The following is a 13,753-nucleotide window of genomic DNA, read 5'->3' as shown; positions in this document are numbered from 1 at the left end:
ACATTATGTCACAGAAGATAGAACTCTTCGTAACCACCGCTGTGAGAACATCAGATCCTTGGCTTGGCGTAATTTTGTTACTTACAGACATACCTTGTGAGAACCAAGTTAGATCACTCTCTTGCTGTGTGCAGATGTTCAGTTCTTCTCAGGGGAAGGAAGTTTTTTTGTCCGCCATACTGGGACTGTCTGTAGAACTTAAGTAATGGCTACTGGGAAGCCTTTCCTTGGAGGTGAAAAGGCCAAATGTAGAACTGCCTACTCCTAGAATCATGAGGCTTCAGCTCCTCCCCATAGCGACCGTCTGTGGTGCAATGTATAGGCACAGTTCAGTCTGCCAAAAGAGCCATAGCCTGCAAGTCTAGAGCACAAGTGAACCTTTTATACAGTCAGAGCCTGAGTGAAATTGGAACCTCTGTTGGTCATGACCACCATCTCTGGTTTTGTTCTTGTGCTTTATGGTTGGCAATCTTGCATAACCACGGATTTTACGTATTTTTGCTACTTGTATATGACTCAACTGAGGGTGCACTCCAGTTCAGTTTAATGTGTACCTTAATATCCCTAGGTCATCTGTCACAGTTCAGTGTATCATGTCAGAATTGTCAGTAGTGCTGTGTTTATGTTTTCTGGTTATCAAGTATACAGTTTGTCTCATTAGGCCCCATAGACTATGTTTGCCTTAAAATAGCCCCATGTTGTCATAAGTGTAAACAATTTTTTGACAGAATTGGTGAATTCCTTTAAGGAATGTGAATCACATTTATGTTACCTGAAGAGATCTGCTGATTGTGTTGCCATGTAAATTTGGCTGTGATTACACAGTTGATGTGGCCCTTTGAACTGTTCTTCTGTAGGTAAGAGTAAAGTTGTTCCTAAGCTTAATTATGAGCCATGCCATCAAGATGTAAGGTGGAATGGAGGCATGGCTATGTGTGTTCTTATCCTTGGCCTTGGGTATAGGTTAGTAGTTATCTTCTTGCCATGACTGCTTTGTTGCTAGCACAATAGTCTCTAGTGTTATGTGACCGCAGAATGATTTGGACATGGCAAAAAGAAAATCCCTGTTTGTGCCAGGACTTCTGGTCATGTGTCCTCTAGCCTAGTCACTATACTGAGTTACCACATCTCCTACTCTTCTGTGCTGAAGAGAGCATTTAATTTGAAGGAACTATCATAATTTATTTAATTATACAGAAGTAGTGTGTTGTGCATGGGGCCTTCTGTTATGAACTTTGACCATCCTAGCTTCCCAGAGAGCTGGATGTAATTTCCATGTGAGGTAATCTTTAGTATTTTGTGAAGAATGCATAATTTTATTTATCCGTAATTATCAGTGCAATATCTCTCCTTTGGAGTGACCTATGAGGGGGGGACTGCGTTGACTGCGTTGAGTTATATGACAAGTTGTAAAGAGACTGGCACAGTGTATTATTTGTTTGTTCAGTTTTCTGCAGTGACATCCCGTGGAGTAGTCATGGCGACATCCTATGTGTTGGGGGAGCATGCTGAGAAACTGGTAGCAGCCATTGCACTGAAAACGCTTCAGGCCAAGTATGTGGATATGGGATTCACTTGTACCTTCCTTTCATGTTACCAACTCCATGGAACAGAATCCATCATGAGAAGCTAATAGATACTAAGATAGTCAAGAAATTTACTGTCTTTTATGGTAACTGAATGTTCATTAATATGTTCCCAAGGGCCCACTATCATACCCCATCCTAATCTGAATGAATCCAATCCACATCCTCACACCCCACTTATTTTAAATCTGTTTTAATGTTTTCACTATTTTAATCTCACGTGTACTGATTTCTTCCTTCAAGTTTTCTGATTCAAATTTTATATAAATCTCTCGTATCTTCCATGCATGCTACATGTTCCAATCATCTCAGTCTCCTTGATTTGATCTCACTAATATTTAATGAAGAATACAAATTATGTGGCTTAGTATGTATCTTCCTGTTACTTTCTTACTCTTAGGTTCAGACATGGGTTCTGAAAATACTCGTGGGTGCACACAGTATACAAGGAATGGCTTTGACTTTGACCTTTTTTGGGTGATACTGCAAAAATGACGAATTTTTCCATCACATCGTGCAAGTAACAGGTGATGAAACCTGGGTTTCGTTTGTGAATGTTGAAGCCAAGGAGCAGTCAGCAGTCAAAACAGTGGATGCACACGCATTCAGCAAACAAGCCAAAAAGTTCAAAGAAACATCTGCATACAGAGATACTGGGTTTTCGGATTTCATCCATCATCCTGGTTTTTAAGATAACTAAGAAAAACACAACATTTCGGAAACTGGATCTGTTTCCATCCTCAGGTGAGGGAAAAGAACAGAAACGGGACCCACGGCTTAAAGTCCCTCCCGGAGGACTTGTTCCCTGAATTTTTCCGCCCTTAGAAATTCCACGACCTCCGCTGAGTTTGAACCCGCATACCTTGAGTCATGAGGTGGGAACGTTACCCCTAGACTACGGAGGCCGCTGTAATTTTAGTATGTCCTGTACTTACTAAATTAAATGAGTGATGCATTTTTTACTTAACCATCTTTAGCTATTTATACATTTGTTTCTTAGTGTTCCTTAATATTATAGGCAGTTTGGAAATTTAGAAATATAAGTGTAAAACTACTAATTAAAACAATATCCAATACTGAAACAGAGATTTGAGACTGTAAATATCTGGTTATGTAATGTTATGAAACAGTTATATGGAGCCTTAGTAGCTGCGGAAGTTGTGTTTATGATTACTGACATTTTGCTTCTGTCCCAGTTCCTTATTGGAGTTGAAAATAAGTGCAACAATTGCTCAGAGAGACACACTTAAAGACATGTGCATAGAACTTAATTTTTGTATGAGATTTGAAGTTTTTGCAGAAGTGAATATTGTGGTTATGGTCTTTGCGTATGTGATATCATATAGTTTAGTAGAAGGGTTCTTACAAATTTTTGCTGTTATCTACCAGACTACACAGTATCCCAACCAGAAGATGGCACTCTTTGTAGTTTGTACTTGACTATGTTTGGAGTTCTGAACCCTGTTAGTGCTATTAGGGGCTGTTGATCAGTGTTTCTGTCCTGTGATTGAACTCCACATATCAGCAGGCAGTATTTAAACCTGCTAGTGGCGATCAGAAGTAAGTCTATGTTGCTGTCTTGTCACCAAAATGCAGGGCAAAATCATGACATAAAGATATGAAACAGAGGTTTTGAAAATGTGGCACAGTTCAGATATTTGGGAACCACGATAACAAATCAGAACCTGATTGAAGAGGAAATTAAGAGGAGATTGAACTTGGGTAATGCTTGCTACCATTCAGACCAGAACCTTTTATCTTTTCGTCTGCTGTCGAAAAACGTAAAAATTAGAATATACAGAACCATAATTTTGCCTGTGATTCTGTATGGGTGTGAAGCTTGGTCTTTGACATTAAGGGAGGACCATAGACTGAGGGCATTTGAGAACAGGTGTTGAGGAGAATATTTGGACCAAAGAGGGACGAAGTGACAGGAGGTTGGAGAAAACTGCATAATGCGGAGCTTTATAACTTGTACTCTTCTCCAAGTATAGTTAGAATGATCAAGTCAAGGAGAATGAGATGGGCAGGGCATGTAGCACGAATGGGGGAGACGAATGCATATAGGATATTGGTGGGGAAGCCAGAAGGAAAAAGACCACTGGGAAGACCAAGGCATAGGTGGGCGAACAATATTAAAATGGATCTTAGGATGGGATGGTATGGATTGAATTGATCTGGCTTAGGATATGGACCAGTGGAGGGCTCTTGTGAACACAGTAATGAACCTTCGGGTTCCATAAAATGCTGGGAAATTCTAAGGGAGCTGCAGATTTGGCTTTCCTCAAGAAGGGCTCAGCTCCATAAGTGAGTAAGTGGCGATGGCTTTTGAACCCTCCAAAGGCTGAAAGTCATCTAACTTATATTTAACATTTCAGTTCATATGTTACAGAACACACTGTGTATCCATTGCAAAGACCAGCAGCATAATGCTTTTCAGGGAAGTAATCACTTTTTATTGTGAGAATCATGTGAAAGACATGAACATCTTCTGCTGGCAAAGTGCAGAATTTGAATGCAGTAGCAGCTGGTACATATAGTTGTCACTATTCTTAATATTTGTGTTTTGTTTCTTACAGTCACAGCGCTCTTATTGACATGGCCATGCAGTGTGTTGTAGGTGAGAGGCCTTTGGGGGGGCTGACATATCAGGACCTGTTCTTCAGAGAGGTGAGAAGAATGTTGCACTCTGTTTTATGCAGTATCACATGAAATTACTGAATATGTGACATGCTGTTTCTTTGTACAGGTTACCAGAGTTCACCAGATCATTCAAGTATTATCAAAAAAATCAGAAGGTTTGGTACACAGTGATAGACGTCCACAAGAAGTGGCGCATGTGATAGCTGAAACGAACACAGTTATTCTGGTTTGTATCACTCAGAACCATGATTTATATTCAGCATGCAACATTTATCTTGTGAGAGATTTGTAGTGGTTTTTACCAGGACAGCACATCTATGTTATCAGTCTTCTGATTAGCTTTTTGTGTTCTTATCAGTACTTTAGTCTCTCACAAAAGTGATAAGTAATTGATTTATACAAATTTCCTTGTAAGGAAAATTAATGTTTTATTTATTAATCAGTTAATTGCTCTTATTAATCCACCAGTGTGTTGTACAAGTGTGGTTCAAGGTTGACCTGGACTTTATTTTGTTACAAAAAGAATGTATGTGTCAGAATTGCTAAACTTGCTCCTTTTCAAGATATATTCCCTTTACACTAACACATTTTTTTTTTTTTCCATCATCCTTGCAAGTTACTGAAGCCAGAAGTACAGAAGGTTTTATCCTGACTGTGTAGCCAGCTCAGGGTACTGTGTCTGAGCTGGTTGTCTGTGCTAAATTTCTATGCTAGGTGCCTCTTCATTGCCCCAAACAAATGAAACTTACTTGGCACTACATTAAGGCTGTAAGGAAGGTAGTTCATTATTTCTCAGCCCATTGTTGCTAGTGTCACTTCTGCCAAATTTGCCACACATGGATGAGAGATCTCATGCAGTAAGATGGTCTTCTGTGACAGTTTCCCAGGTCTTTTTTCCAAAATTGCTTGGTGCACATCATTGCAAAGCAAGTTAATGAGATACTGTCTATTAATTGTTACAGCATGTAGAAGGAACTCAACATGAATCCCAAAATTCACTTGCCATGATGTTGCCAGCTTACAGCTTATCTTGAGTGATGGAGATCTCTTGTGATACCATTCCACCCTGGACTACTTTGACACTGGAGTGAAGTGGCACTCCCATCTCTTGTTACAGGTCACTTTTCTCTCTAGCATTGTCTTTCCCTTAAATTCAAACTAGTACACGTGTTTGGCAGACACAGCAACATGCAGTGCCTTCTGGCCAAATGTTAACATCTGTTGGACTCTCCAGACATACACTTTCCTGAACAATAAGTGTCCATGCATAATTGTTTCAACACTCCTGACATGTATACGAGTACTATTGCTGGATTCAGTGCCACACACTGTAGTTGACCTGTTTCCAAAAATCAGCTCTTTGACTCAGTAATAATTCACATCTTCACCTGTTGGCTGAACTTGAGCCTGCAGTAGGTTTGAGATTTCTTTATGGCCTTCAAAAAACTTTGTTCAATCACAGACACTTGCACATGACCAGGGTACCTTCCTCTTACTGTGAATTTAACCTATGAAGAATTTCTGCCAGTTTCACTTTTCTCCTTCATTAGGCATTGATGGTACAGCACTGTGCTATCCGAAAGTTCCCGGACTTGGTCAAGAAAGACATGCTGGCTTAACGTACTCAGTTCTGGCTGCCATCTCCTTGAAAATAGTCTCCTTGTTAACATATACAGTGATCCCATTGTTTTTTTCCACGCTTCAAAAACACTGTGGAAATTATTTTCCTTAATTCTGTCAAGTAACACTTGTGATCCCCTTTGGATGTCAGACACTGTTTCAAAACATCATCCCTTTAGTTTCATTTTCAATTTTGGAAACAATGTGAAATCACAGGGGACTAATTCCAATGAGTAGGGAGGATGGGGAATGTCGTTCTTAATCACAAACTCTGTGGTTTTCAAGGACGTGGATGGGCACATTGTCATGATGATGGAGCCAGTTGTGGTTGTGCCAATGTTTCAGTCTTTTTTGTCACACATTTCTCTCAGGCGTCTCAGAACATCACAGTAAAAGTCAGAGCTGACTGTAGTGTTAGGAGGAACGAATTCACGGTGAACAATCCCCTTCACATTGAAAAAAGCAAAGTGATTATGGGCTCTTCCACTGTGATGTTTGTTGCTTTGTTTTTGGATCTTAACTGTAAATCCAATTTTTATCGTCCGTTATGATCCTAGAGATAGAAGTTGGGTCCTTGTTAGGCTTCTCACATAGCTCAAGACACATGTTTACTCGCCCCTGCTTTTGATCATTTGTCAAGATCGGGGAACAAACGTCATGGCAATGCGGCACATATTAAGATTTTCTGTTAAGATATCTTGGCAAACTCTATAACTGATAACCACAGTGTCTCTGAGCTCATGGATTGTTTGGCGACAGTCTTTGTGAATGAGTTCTCAGATTTTTTTCAACATTTTGTGTCATTTTGCTGGTGCTTGGTAGCCCTGAATGTTCATCGTCTTCAACTGACACTTGACCGGCCTTGAAACATGAATACCATTCAAGAACCGCTGTCCTGCTTGAAGAATATTCTCCAAAAGCCTCACGAAGCATAGAAGGGGTTTTGGTAGTGGATTTACTGAGCTTCACGCAAAACTTGATGAAGGCATGTTGCTTGATTTTGCCATCCATTGCAGATGAAATAAAACACAAATTCGAGAAAGCGCTTGTGTAAAAATAATGCATGTTCACAGTGCTGTGTCATGTGGCAGACTGATGTAATAGGCTTGTGGAAGTGTGACCTTGTCCCCCCTTCTCATCTTCTTTCACCGAAGCAGTTACAACAAAAACGGCCCGGGAACTTTCCAATAGCACCTTGTGCACTAGGAATGACAAGATTTTATGCCATCTTGCACTGACTATGGAGCACAGAGGCAGGACGCATGACCACCTGCATGACAGAGAGTGCAGCGTTGCCACCAACTGTTCATAAAAAATGTATTTCTTTGGTATCCTCATCTTCAGGGTAGAAATAAAGTTTAAGTTAACCTTGAGCCAGTTTCATGTTTTAACTTATTATGTACCCTTGATTTTAGAGACAGGATAGCACAGTCAGTATAGCAACTAGCTACAGGCTGGACAACCAATGGGTTGGAGTTTCAGTCCCAGTGGGGGGAAGAATTTTCACTTTTCAGTGTTGTCCAGACCGGCTCTGGGGCCCACCCGTCCTCCTATTTAATGGGTACTAGGGCTAAAGTGATGGGACATGGAGCTGATTATTCACCCCAACTAGTGCCAAGGTCAAGAAAATGTGGGCCTATACATCCACTCCCCCATATATCTTCATGGTGTAATGTTAAATTAGTTAAGCACAGGGATTTTACCACCCTTGATTTTATCAGTGATAAAATGGTATATTTTCCTGACTTGTGTAAATATTGTGTTCTCACCATTGGTTGTGCAATGTAAAAATTTCTTTACTGTTTTGGTTTCACAGCCTTTATCATTGAAAAATATGAAAGTGAATAAACTTTAATACACTGATTTTAGGCTTTTACTAACCTTCTTTCTCTGTCTTTTTAAAGTAATTTAAATATTACATGTAAAGAACTGATATTCACATAAGAATACTTACTACATATATTAGTGATCCAAGTCAGATAGACTGTCATTTTGAACTGGATTGTACTGGCTCAAGAGAGACTCTAGTTTTCAGTTTGTGTGAACATGCTGATGAGTCTTTGTTTTGTAATATCAGGGAATTTTTGAACAGATGAAAAATGAAAGAAACCTTGTACCGTAGGGTTAGTTTCAGTAGTCACTGTTCATTCTTTACAAAACACTAAAAATCTTTGGCTTAATGATCAACTGGTTTAAATTGCAGGCTGTTCTTGAAGAAGTTATTCAGTTCCGCCAAAAGAAGGCTGATGTATTCAGCCCAAATTCTCCATGCAGTGCAGGAATTAATGAGTATCTACCCTGGACAGCCGCTCCAGGGAAGGGAGGGCTGAGAGATGCCTTGTCACTACAGGTATATAAGGCATTTTATGTAGTAAAGAAGCTTTTCATGGGTAGAGGTGGCTGTATGAATCTTGATTCATTCTAGTGAAGGTAAATGTGGCCAATCCTATGTAATATGCTGTGCTGGCAGGCAGTTTTAAGACAGACTAGATGGATAATTCTCTTCATTTAATATTCCAGACACTTTCCTGATGGAGAAAGAATCCACAGTACCAGTTGCCTTGGCTAGTTAATTTGTTAAAAGTTCATTGAGGCAGTAATGCACTAGTTTCTGATGGCAGAGCCTCAGGTTACTTCATGTGAGAGTATTAGTGAATGAAGGAAGCTTTCCAGTTTTTTCAATTTTCCCCCACTATTCATAGCTCCAAAATAACCTTATTGCTGCCCCATGAACTGTGCAGTAGCCCTGACCAGGCAGCACATTATCACATCATTATAGTTCATGTGTGGGGTTTCATACTTGCTCTGGCACTTGGCTGCTTCCAAAGTAAGAAAGTTAGGGTTTTTTCTTTATGCAGCATTAGGCGATTTAGTAATGTGATATACTCTATGTTCCTTTTATATCTATAGGCATACCTCCTTATTTATGAGGGATACATTCTTGAAGAGTGTATATATGTGCAGGCATGCCTTCATAGTTACAAGGGATATATTCCTGAGGTGCCTATATATGTAGGTTGAAAAATAGTGACAATGCTGCTGTCGATTGCACAAAACAGGTGCAAAATAACAGTGCACCCAGTGCTGCTAGGTGGCCCATATATGGGAAGTATGTAATCATTGCATGCCAATAAGGCAGGAGAGTGCACATGAACATGCAAGTGAAGCTGACATCTCATGTAACACTGGCCTGTGACATGTTCACAAAGTTGGAACAGCATTCCTAGATACAAATGGAGCTCATGCATGGCCATATTGCAAAGGAATGCTGATGTCTGCAGGAAGTATGCGGTGATGGTGCATTGCCATAGAAATCTGTTGCACAGTAGGCAAAAGAATTTCATCATGGTCAGAACACTGCAGGATAAGAAGTGTGTAGGATGGTCAGACGCAGCTCATAAAGTCATTGCTGGAAGTGGACAAGTGATGGACATCACACCATTTGGCTGTGGACATCAGGATAAGTCAATTAACAGTTTTTCACATCATTAAAGACATGAACAGGGTGCAGAAAATTGCTTCATTTTGGGTTCATACACTACCATACTGAAGACCAAAAGTGGCAAGTCATCGGTAACCTCCGTCCAGAAGGGTACCACAACAAAAGAGATGCTTTCCTATGCTGTTTCATTACCTTTGACAAAGCCTGAGCTGTAACAGCAGTTGTATGGATGACACTGGTCAAGGCTGCCTGGATGTACAGTGCAAGCTGAAAGTATCTCCATAATATCTGGAGAGCTCTTACCATTGCTGTTGGTACATTAAAACTCGTATATATCTCTAAATGACAATAGGATGGTCAAGGCTGAGCATTTCTGCCTACTGCGTACCTTCCTATAGGTTAGTAGCATTACCGTATGTTCCTTGCTGTTGTAACTTCTGCAAAGGTAATAAATACAGTCTTCAATGGTGATTACTTCTAATACTTCTTAAACGAGGCTGTTATTGAAGAACACTGTCTTCTGATAGAAGTTCATTTCTACCTGTTTATATGCTGTCATATCTTAGGAGATAGCACTTTTCATAGTGATTACTGTCAGAACCTAAGGCCCATGGGGCTCTCGGAGTTTGTATGTCAGCCAGTTTAATGATATTATTTGTATATTTCTTTTTATCTGTAGAGAAACCTGACCTTGAAATATGGAGCACGCTCAACAGGTGATACAACCTTGAAGAATCAGTTATATGATCAGTTGCTGCATCTCATGGATATCATCTTGGATGGGAGGAAGAGTTACTTGGAAAGCATTCGTGGGACAGAAAAGTTTGACATTTTGTTCCAGCAGTACGAGACAGAGAGGCATGCAATCATTGAGCCATTCTGTAAGTCTGCTGTCTTTCGTACAGTATGACAAATGTCCATAACTTGAGCTAGGGCTATTTCAGATTCCTGTTCTTGTACTCCAACAATGTCAGACATTTGAGCACCAGTCCTCATTATGGCCTTACTCTTCTGCATGTCCATGTCATCAGATGTGGTCCTTGAAATGTTTATTTTTTGTTTCAGTGGAGGATGAGGAATTTGAAAGAGCTGCCATCTTAGCAGAGAAGTACTGTGATTTCCAAATCTTGATTCAAATATGTGAATTGACTGACAACAATGAGAGATTGAACCAGTACATGGAGAAGTTTTCTGAGCAAGTAAGTTCATTAGGTTACAAAGTTATTTACTCTGCTGGACTTGTTTGTGAGAAGCAAAACTTTAAATGAAGTAATATCATTTGCCAGTGATACTTTATGTGGTATGTCTCATATGTGACAGTAAAATGTTGCAGTGACTGCTTCAGACATGATGCCTGATTCATTTTACTGCCCAGTGAGATAAAATTATTATATGACTGATCATTGTGGTCTTTTTTTTTTTTCCTGTAAATGTCACCCTGCCTGCCCTTTGAGCTATATTTAAATTGTAACAAGTTAACAGTCATTGCATTGTTGTCTTAGTCAAATCTTTTACAGTGTGTGTCGATAATTGGAGTATAGTATTTACTTAAAGAAAGACTGTAGAAAAGTGTAAGGCTGGAATCTGTTGATGAGAAGATGAGGTACTACCATAACCTGAGCACAAACAATGTCTCAGTTGTGGTACAGTTAGGAGAGAGTGGCCAGCCATGTCCTAAGGCCCGTCCACATTACTCGTGCTCGTGCATTAGAAGCTTACTGCTGCCGGAAAATCAGGATCTGGGGCTGACGAAGTGGACACCCAAACTGGTTTGCATACAAAGCCTTCGCAGTTCTTCACAACAGATATCAGCGCCAGATCCTGATTTTCTGGCAGCAGTAAGCTTCTGACACACGAGCACGAGTAATGTGGACACACCTTTAGAGAGAGAATGTTGGTGAAAGTCTGCTAGTTAAACTTGGCCTTTCCCATGTAGCCTTGCTCCTTTGACATTTTAAATACTGAATCTACTCACACAATCTATGCAGCCATACTTTCAGGCAATAAATTCTAAGAATGTTATACAATTTTCTGCCTTTCCCTTTATCTGCTTATGCCTCAATCATTGCTGCATCTGTTTGTTACAGAGACAGGATGAAAGCATAGTTCACATGTGTCTTGTAGGTGAAAATTGTGCGCTAATGAAAGAAAGAAAATGAACACATACTGGGTGCAAGTTTTACCAGAACAGCATTCTATAGACCAAATATTGACCATTGTGAAGAGATATGGAAAATCATGTTTGTGCTCAAGAAATGTATCTAAATGCTGAGGGCTGAAGGGGGGGTAAAACATGCCTTATGATCATTGACACTTGGGAATCAGTGGCAATTGGCATGCCAAACACCTCTGCAGTGTCCTGCCCAAGAGAGAACTGACCCAGCCATACATCCTTCAGATGGTGCAGTGGAGACCCTGCATTGATATAACTGACCCTCGGACAGTAGCCTCCGAGGACTTGAGTTTTTGTCGCAGAGGTCAACAACAAGTTTGTCCTTGCATGCCCGCAGTGTTTTGGGATGCTGAAGAAATACCATCATGGCACCCCATGGCATGACCACATCCTTCACCCATATGCAGGTTGGCAGCAAGGTGGAATCGACTGGGTATGGAAGTGTTGTTGCAGCATAGCCGGAAGGCCCCCTGGAGATGGCAGATAGCCTAGTGGGACCAGGTTCCAGTGCTGCCCACCGAGCTGGAGTATGGAGGGCAAGGATGCCGGTTCAAGCCACAAGTGAGGTTCCTGTTACAAAGGATGAAAATTACCAAGGGTGGAAACACACTAATGGAGATGTGCCCTGTAAGGGGCCATGGCAGGCAGGACATGCTGTCGTAAGGACAGAGCAGCTGAATGGGGGCAATGCAGGCTGATTCCATCCAAAGCAGATGTACAAGAGTTGGGGCAAGCATGGTATTGTGGTGCCATTCATGAGGGCACGCATGGACATGAGAGGCCCCTTGGACCATAGCAACTTCAAGTATGCCTGAAGGCTTCCCAGGGTGAGGAGCCTAAAGGGGGAGCCATGTGATATGATACTGAAAATGCAGAATGTTGGAATCACAGAAGTGTTGGAGAGGCATCCATTGCTATACAGCTGCTTGTTAGAACACATTTCCATGGCAGTAACTACATGAAGAACAGTCAGAAATGGCTGGCATGCCAGAGCCAGGAAGAAATGCGGTAACAACAGGATGGACTAGGGAAGGACTATGCTTGAAGGCTGTAACCACGTAAGGGTGATATAGTGGATCGTAACGCAACTGTGAATACCAGAAACGCATTGTAGTTATTTGTAGATAAGACTAATCTAGTTACTTATCTGAACCCCATGTATAATCACAGTCCTGTGGCAATGTATAAGTTCTAATTGGTGTACTTTAAAAAAAGTTACACAAATGAAAATCTTAACAGATAGCATATGTAGTACAATTTTCTCTTGAAGGTGTTCAGGGAGATTGAAACATGTTGTCTATGCTGTTACGAATTTATTGTATTCTGGAAATTTGTTTGAGCCGTCTCCATACACTCAATCCTACTTCATGTGAAGTTTCAATTGAGCTTGTCAGTTTTATTAAAAATGGCATGTCATTCGAAGGGCTGTTGAGGATTGAGGTTTTTGTGGCAGTAAAAATTTGGATTGCAGTGGGTTACATCACCATGTATTCAGGTGGGTTGTTATCAAAGTTTTGGAAAATCCTCCATCTTCAAGGTAGATATCCCAGGCAATAAATTATGTGTCATATACAAGAAATATACTACCACAGTCAATAAGTTCGTGGAATGGCCGCACAGCGTCGTACGGGGAATTTACTGCCAATATGTTTCAGCAGTGTTTTCAACAGCTATATCAACGTTGGCAGACTTGCATAGCAGCCAACGGCAACTATTTTGAGGGCCGATGTGGATCTCCATAAGTGTATGTGAATGCCTTGTAATATGATGTGATAATACCACATTCCACGAACTTAATGACTGTACCACGTATATATTTGCCCATTGTTTCTGTTTCTGCCTGTAATATGGGTATTTCCTAGTACTTATGCATACCTATGAGAACAATAAATGGCAGTCCTGTAGTCCAGGCATGTCCAACTTCAAACAGGTTGTGGTCGACTTTTTAGTGTCAAAACTGCCAGTGATCTACCACCCCCTCGTATCATCGTACCTCGCTTTAAGCAAAAATATTGATAAAAATAACATGACACATGATGTTTGTTGTAAAAGCAAGATACATTGAAAGTACAGACTACTTTAATATGTATTTTCCTTTCAAAATCTGAATATAATCATATTATATTACAAGTGAATTTACATGCTTTTCATGTATAATTTCCTTATAGGCCTATGAGATCGACCAAAAATTGTCCCGCAGTCGATGCATTGGACATGCCTTCTGTAGTCCTTTGAAGGGATTCACTAACTTCTGGTGTTCTGAGTTCATTATATTTTAGTTTTAGACTC

General features: G+C 40.5%; 1 protein-coding gene across 8 annotated transcripts in view; it reads left to right on the top strand.

Moving 5' to 3' along the window:
• LOC111862444 (nuclear pore complex protein Nup133) overlaps positions 1-13,753 on the top strand; it is a 46,498-nt gene that overhangs the window by 20,922 nt on the left and 11,823 nt on the right. For all 8 annotated transcript variants that reach the window (XR_002842434.2, XR_002842432.2, XR_002842433.2 and 5 more), the window contains exons 13-18: positions 1,448-1,554; positions 4,166-4,256; positions 4,336-4,455; positions 8,053-8,199; positions 9,971-10,172; positions 10,357-10,490. Coding sequence is in view for 5 of the 8 variants with exons in the window: in XM_023847840.2 (XP_023703608.1) it covers positions 1,448-1,554; positions 4,166-4,256; positions 4,336-4,455; positions 8,053-8,199; positions 9,971-10,172; positions 10,357-10,490 (801 nt within the window). In the remaining 3 variants the exon portion in view is untranslated. The remainder of the gene's footprint in view (positions 1-1,447; positions 1,555-4,165; positions 4,257-4,335; positions 4,456-8,052; positions 8,200-9,970; positions 10,173-10,356; positions 10,491-13,753) is intronic.

Source organism: Cryptotermes secundus, unplaced genomic scaffold (assembly GCF_002891405.2).
Source record: "Cryptotermes secundus unplaced genomic scaffold, Csec_1.0 scaffold816, whole genome shotgun sequence".
Classification (NCBI taxonomy): Eukaryota; Metazoa; Arthropoda; class Insecta; order Blattodea; family Kalotermitidae; genus Cryptotermes; species Cryptotermes secundus.
Note: the sequence above shows the minus strand (reverse complement) of the source record. Positions and strands in the feature narration are given on the sequence as shown.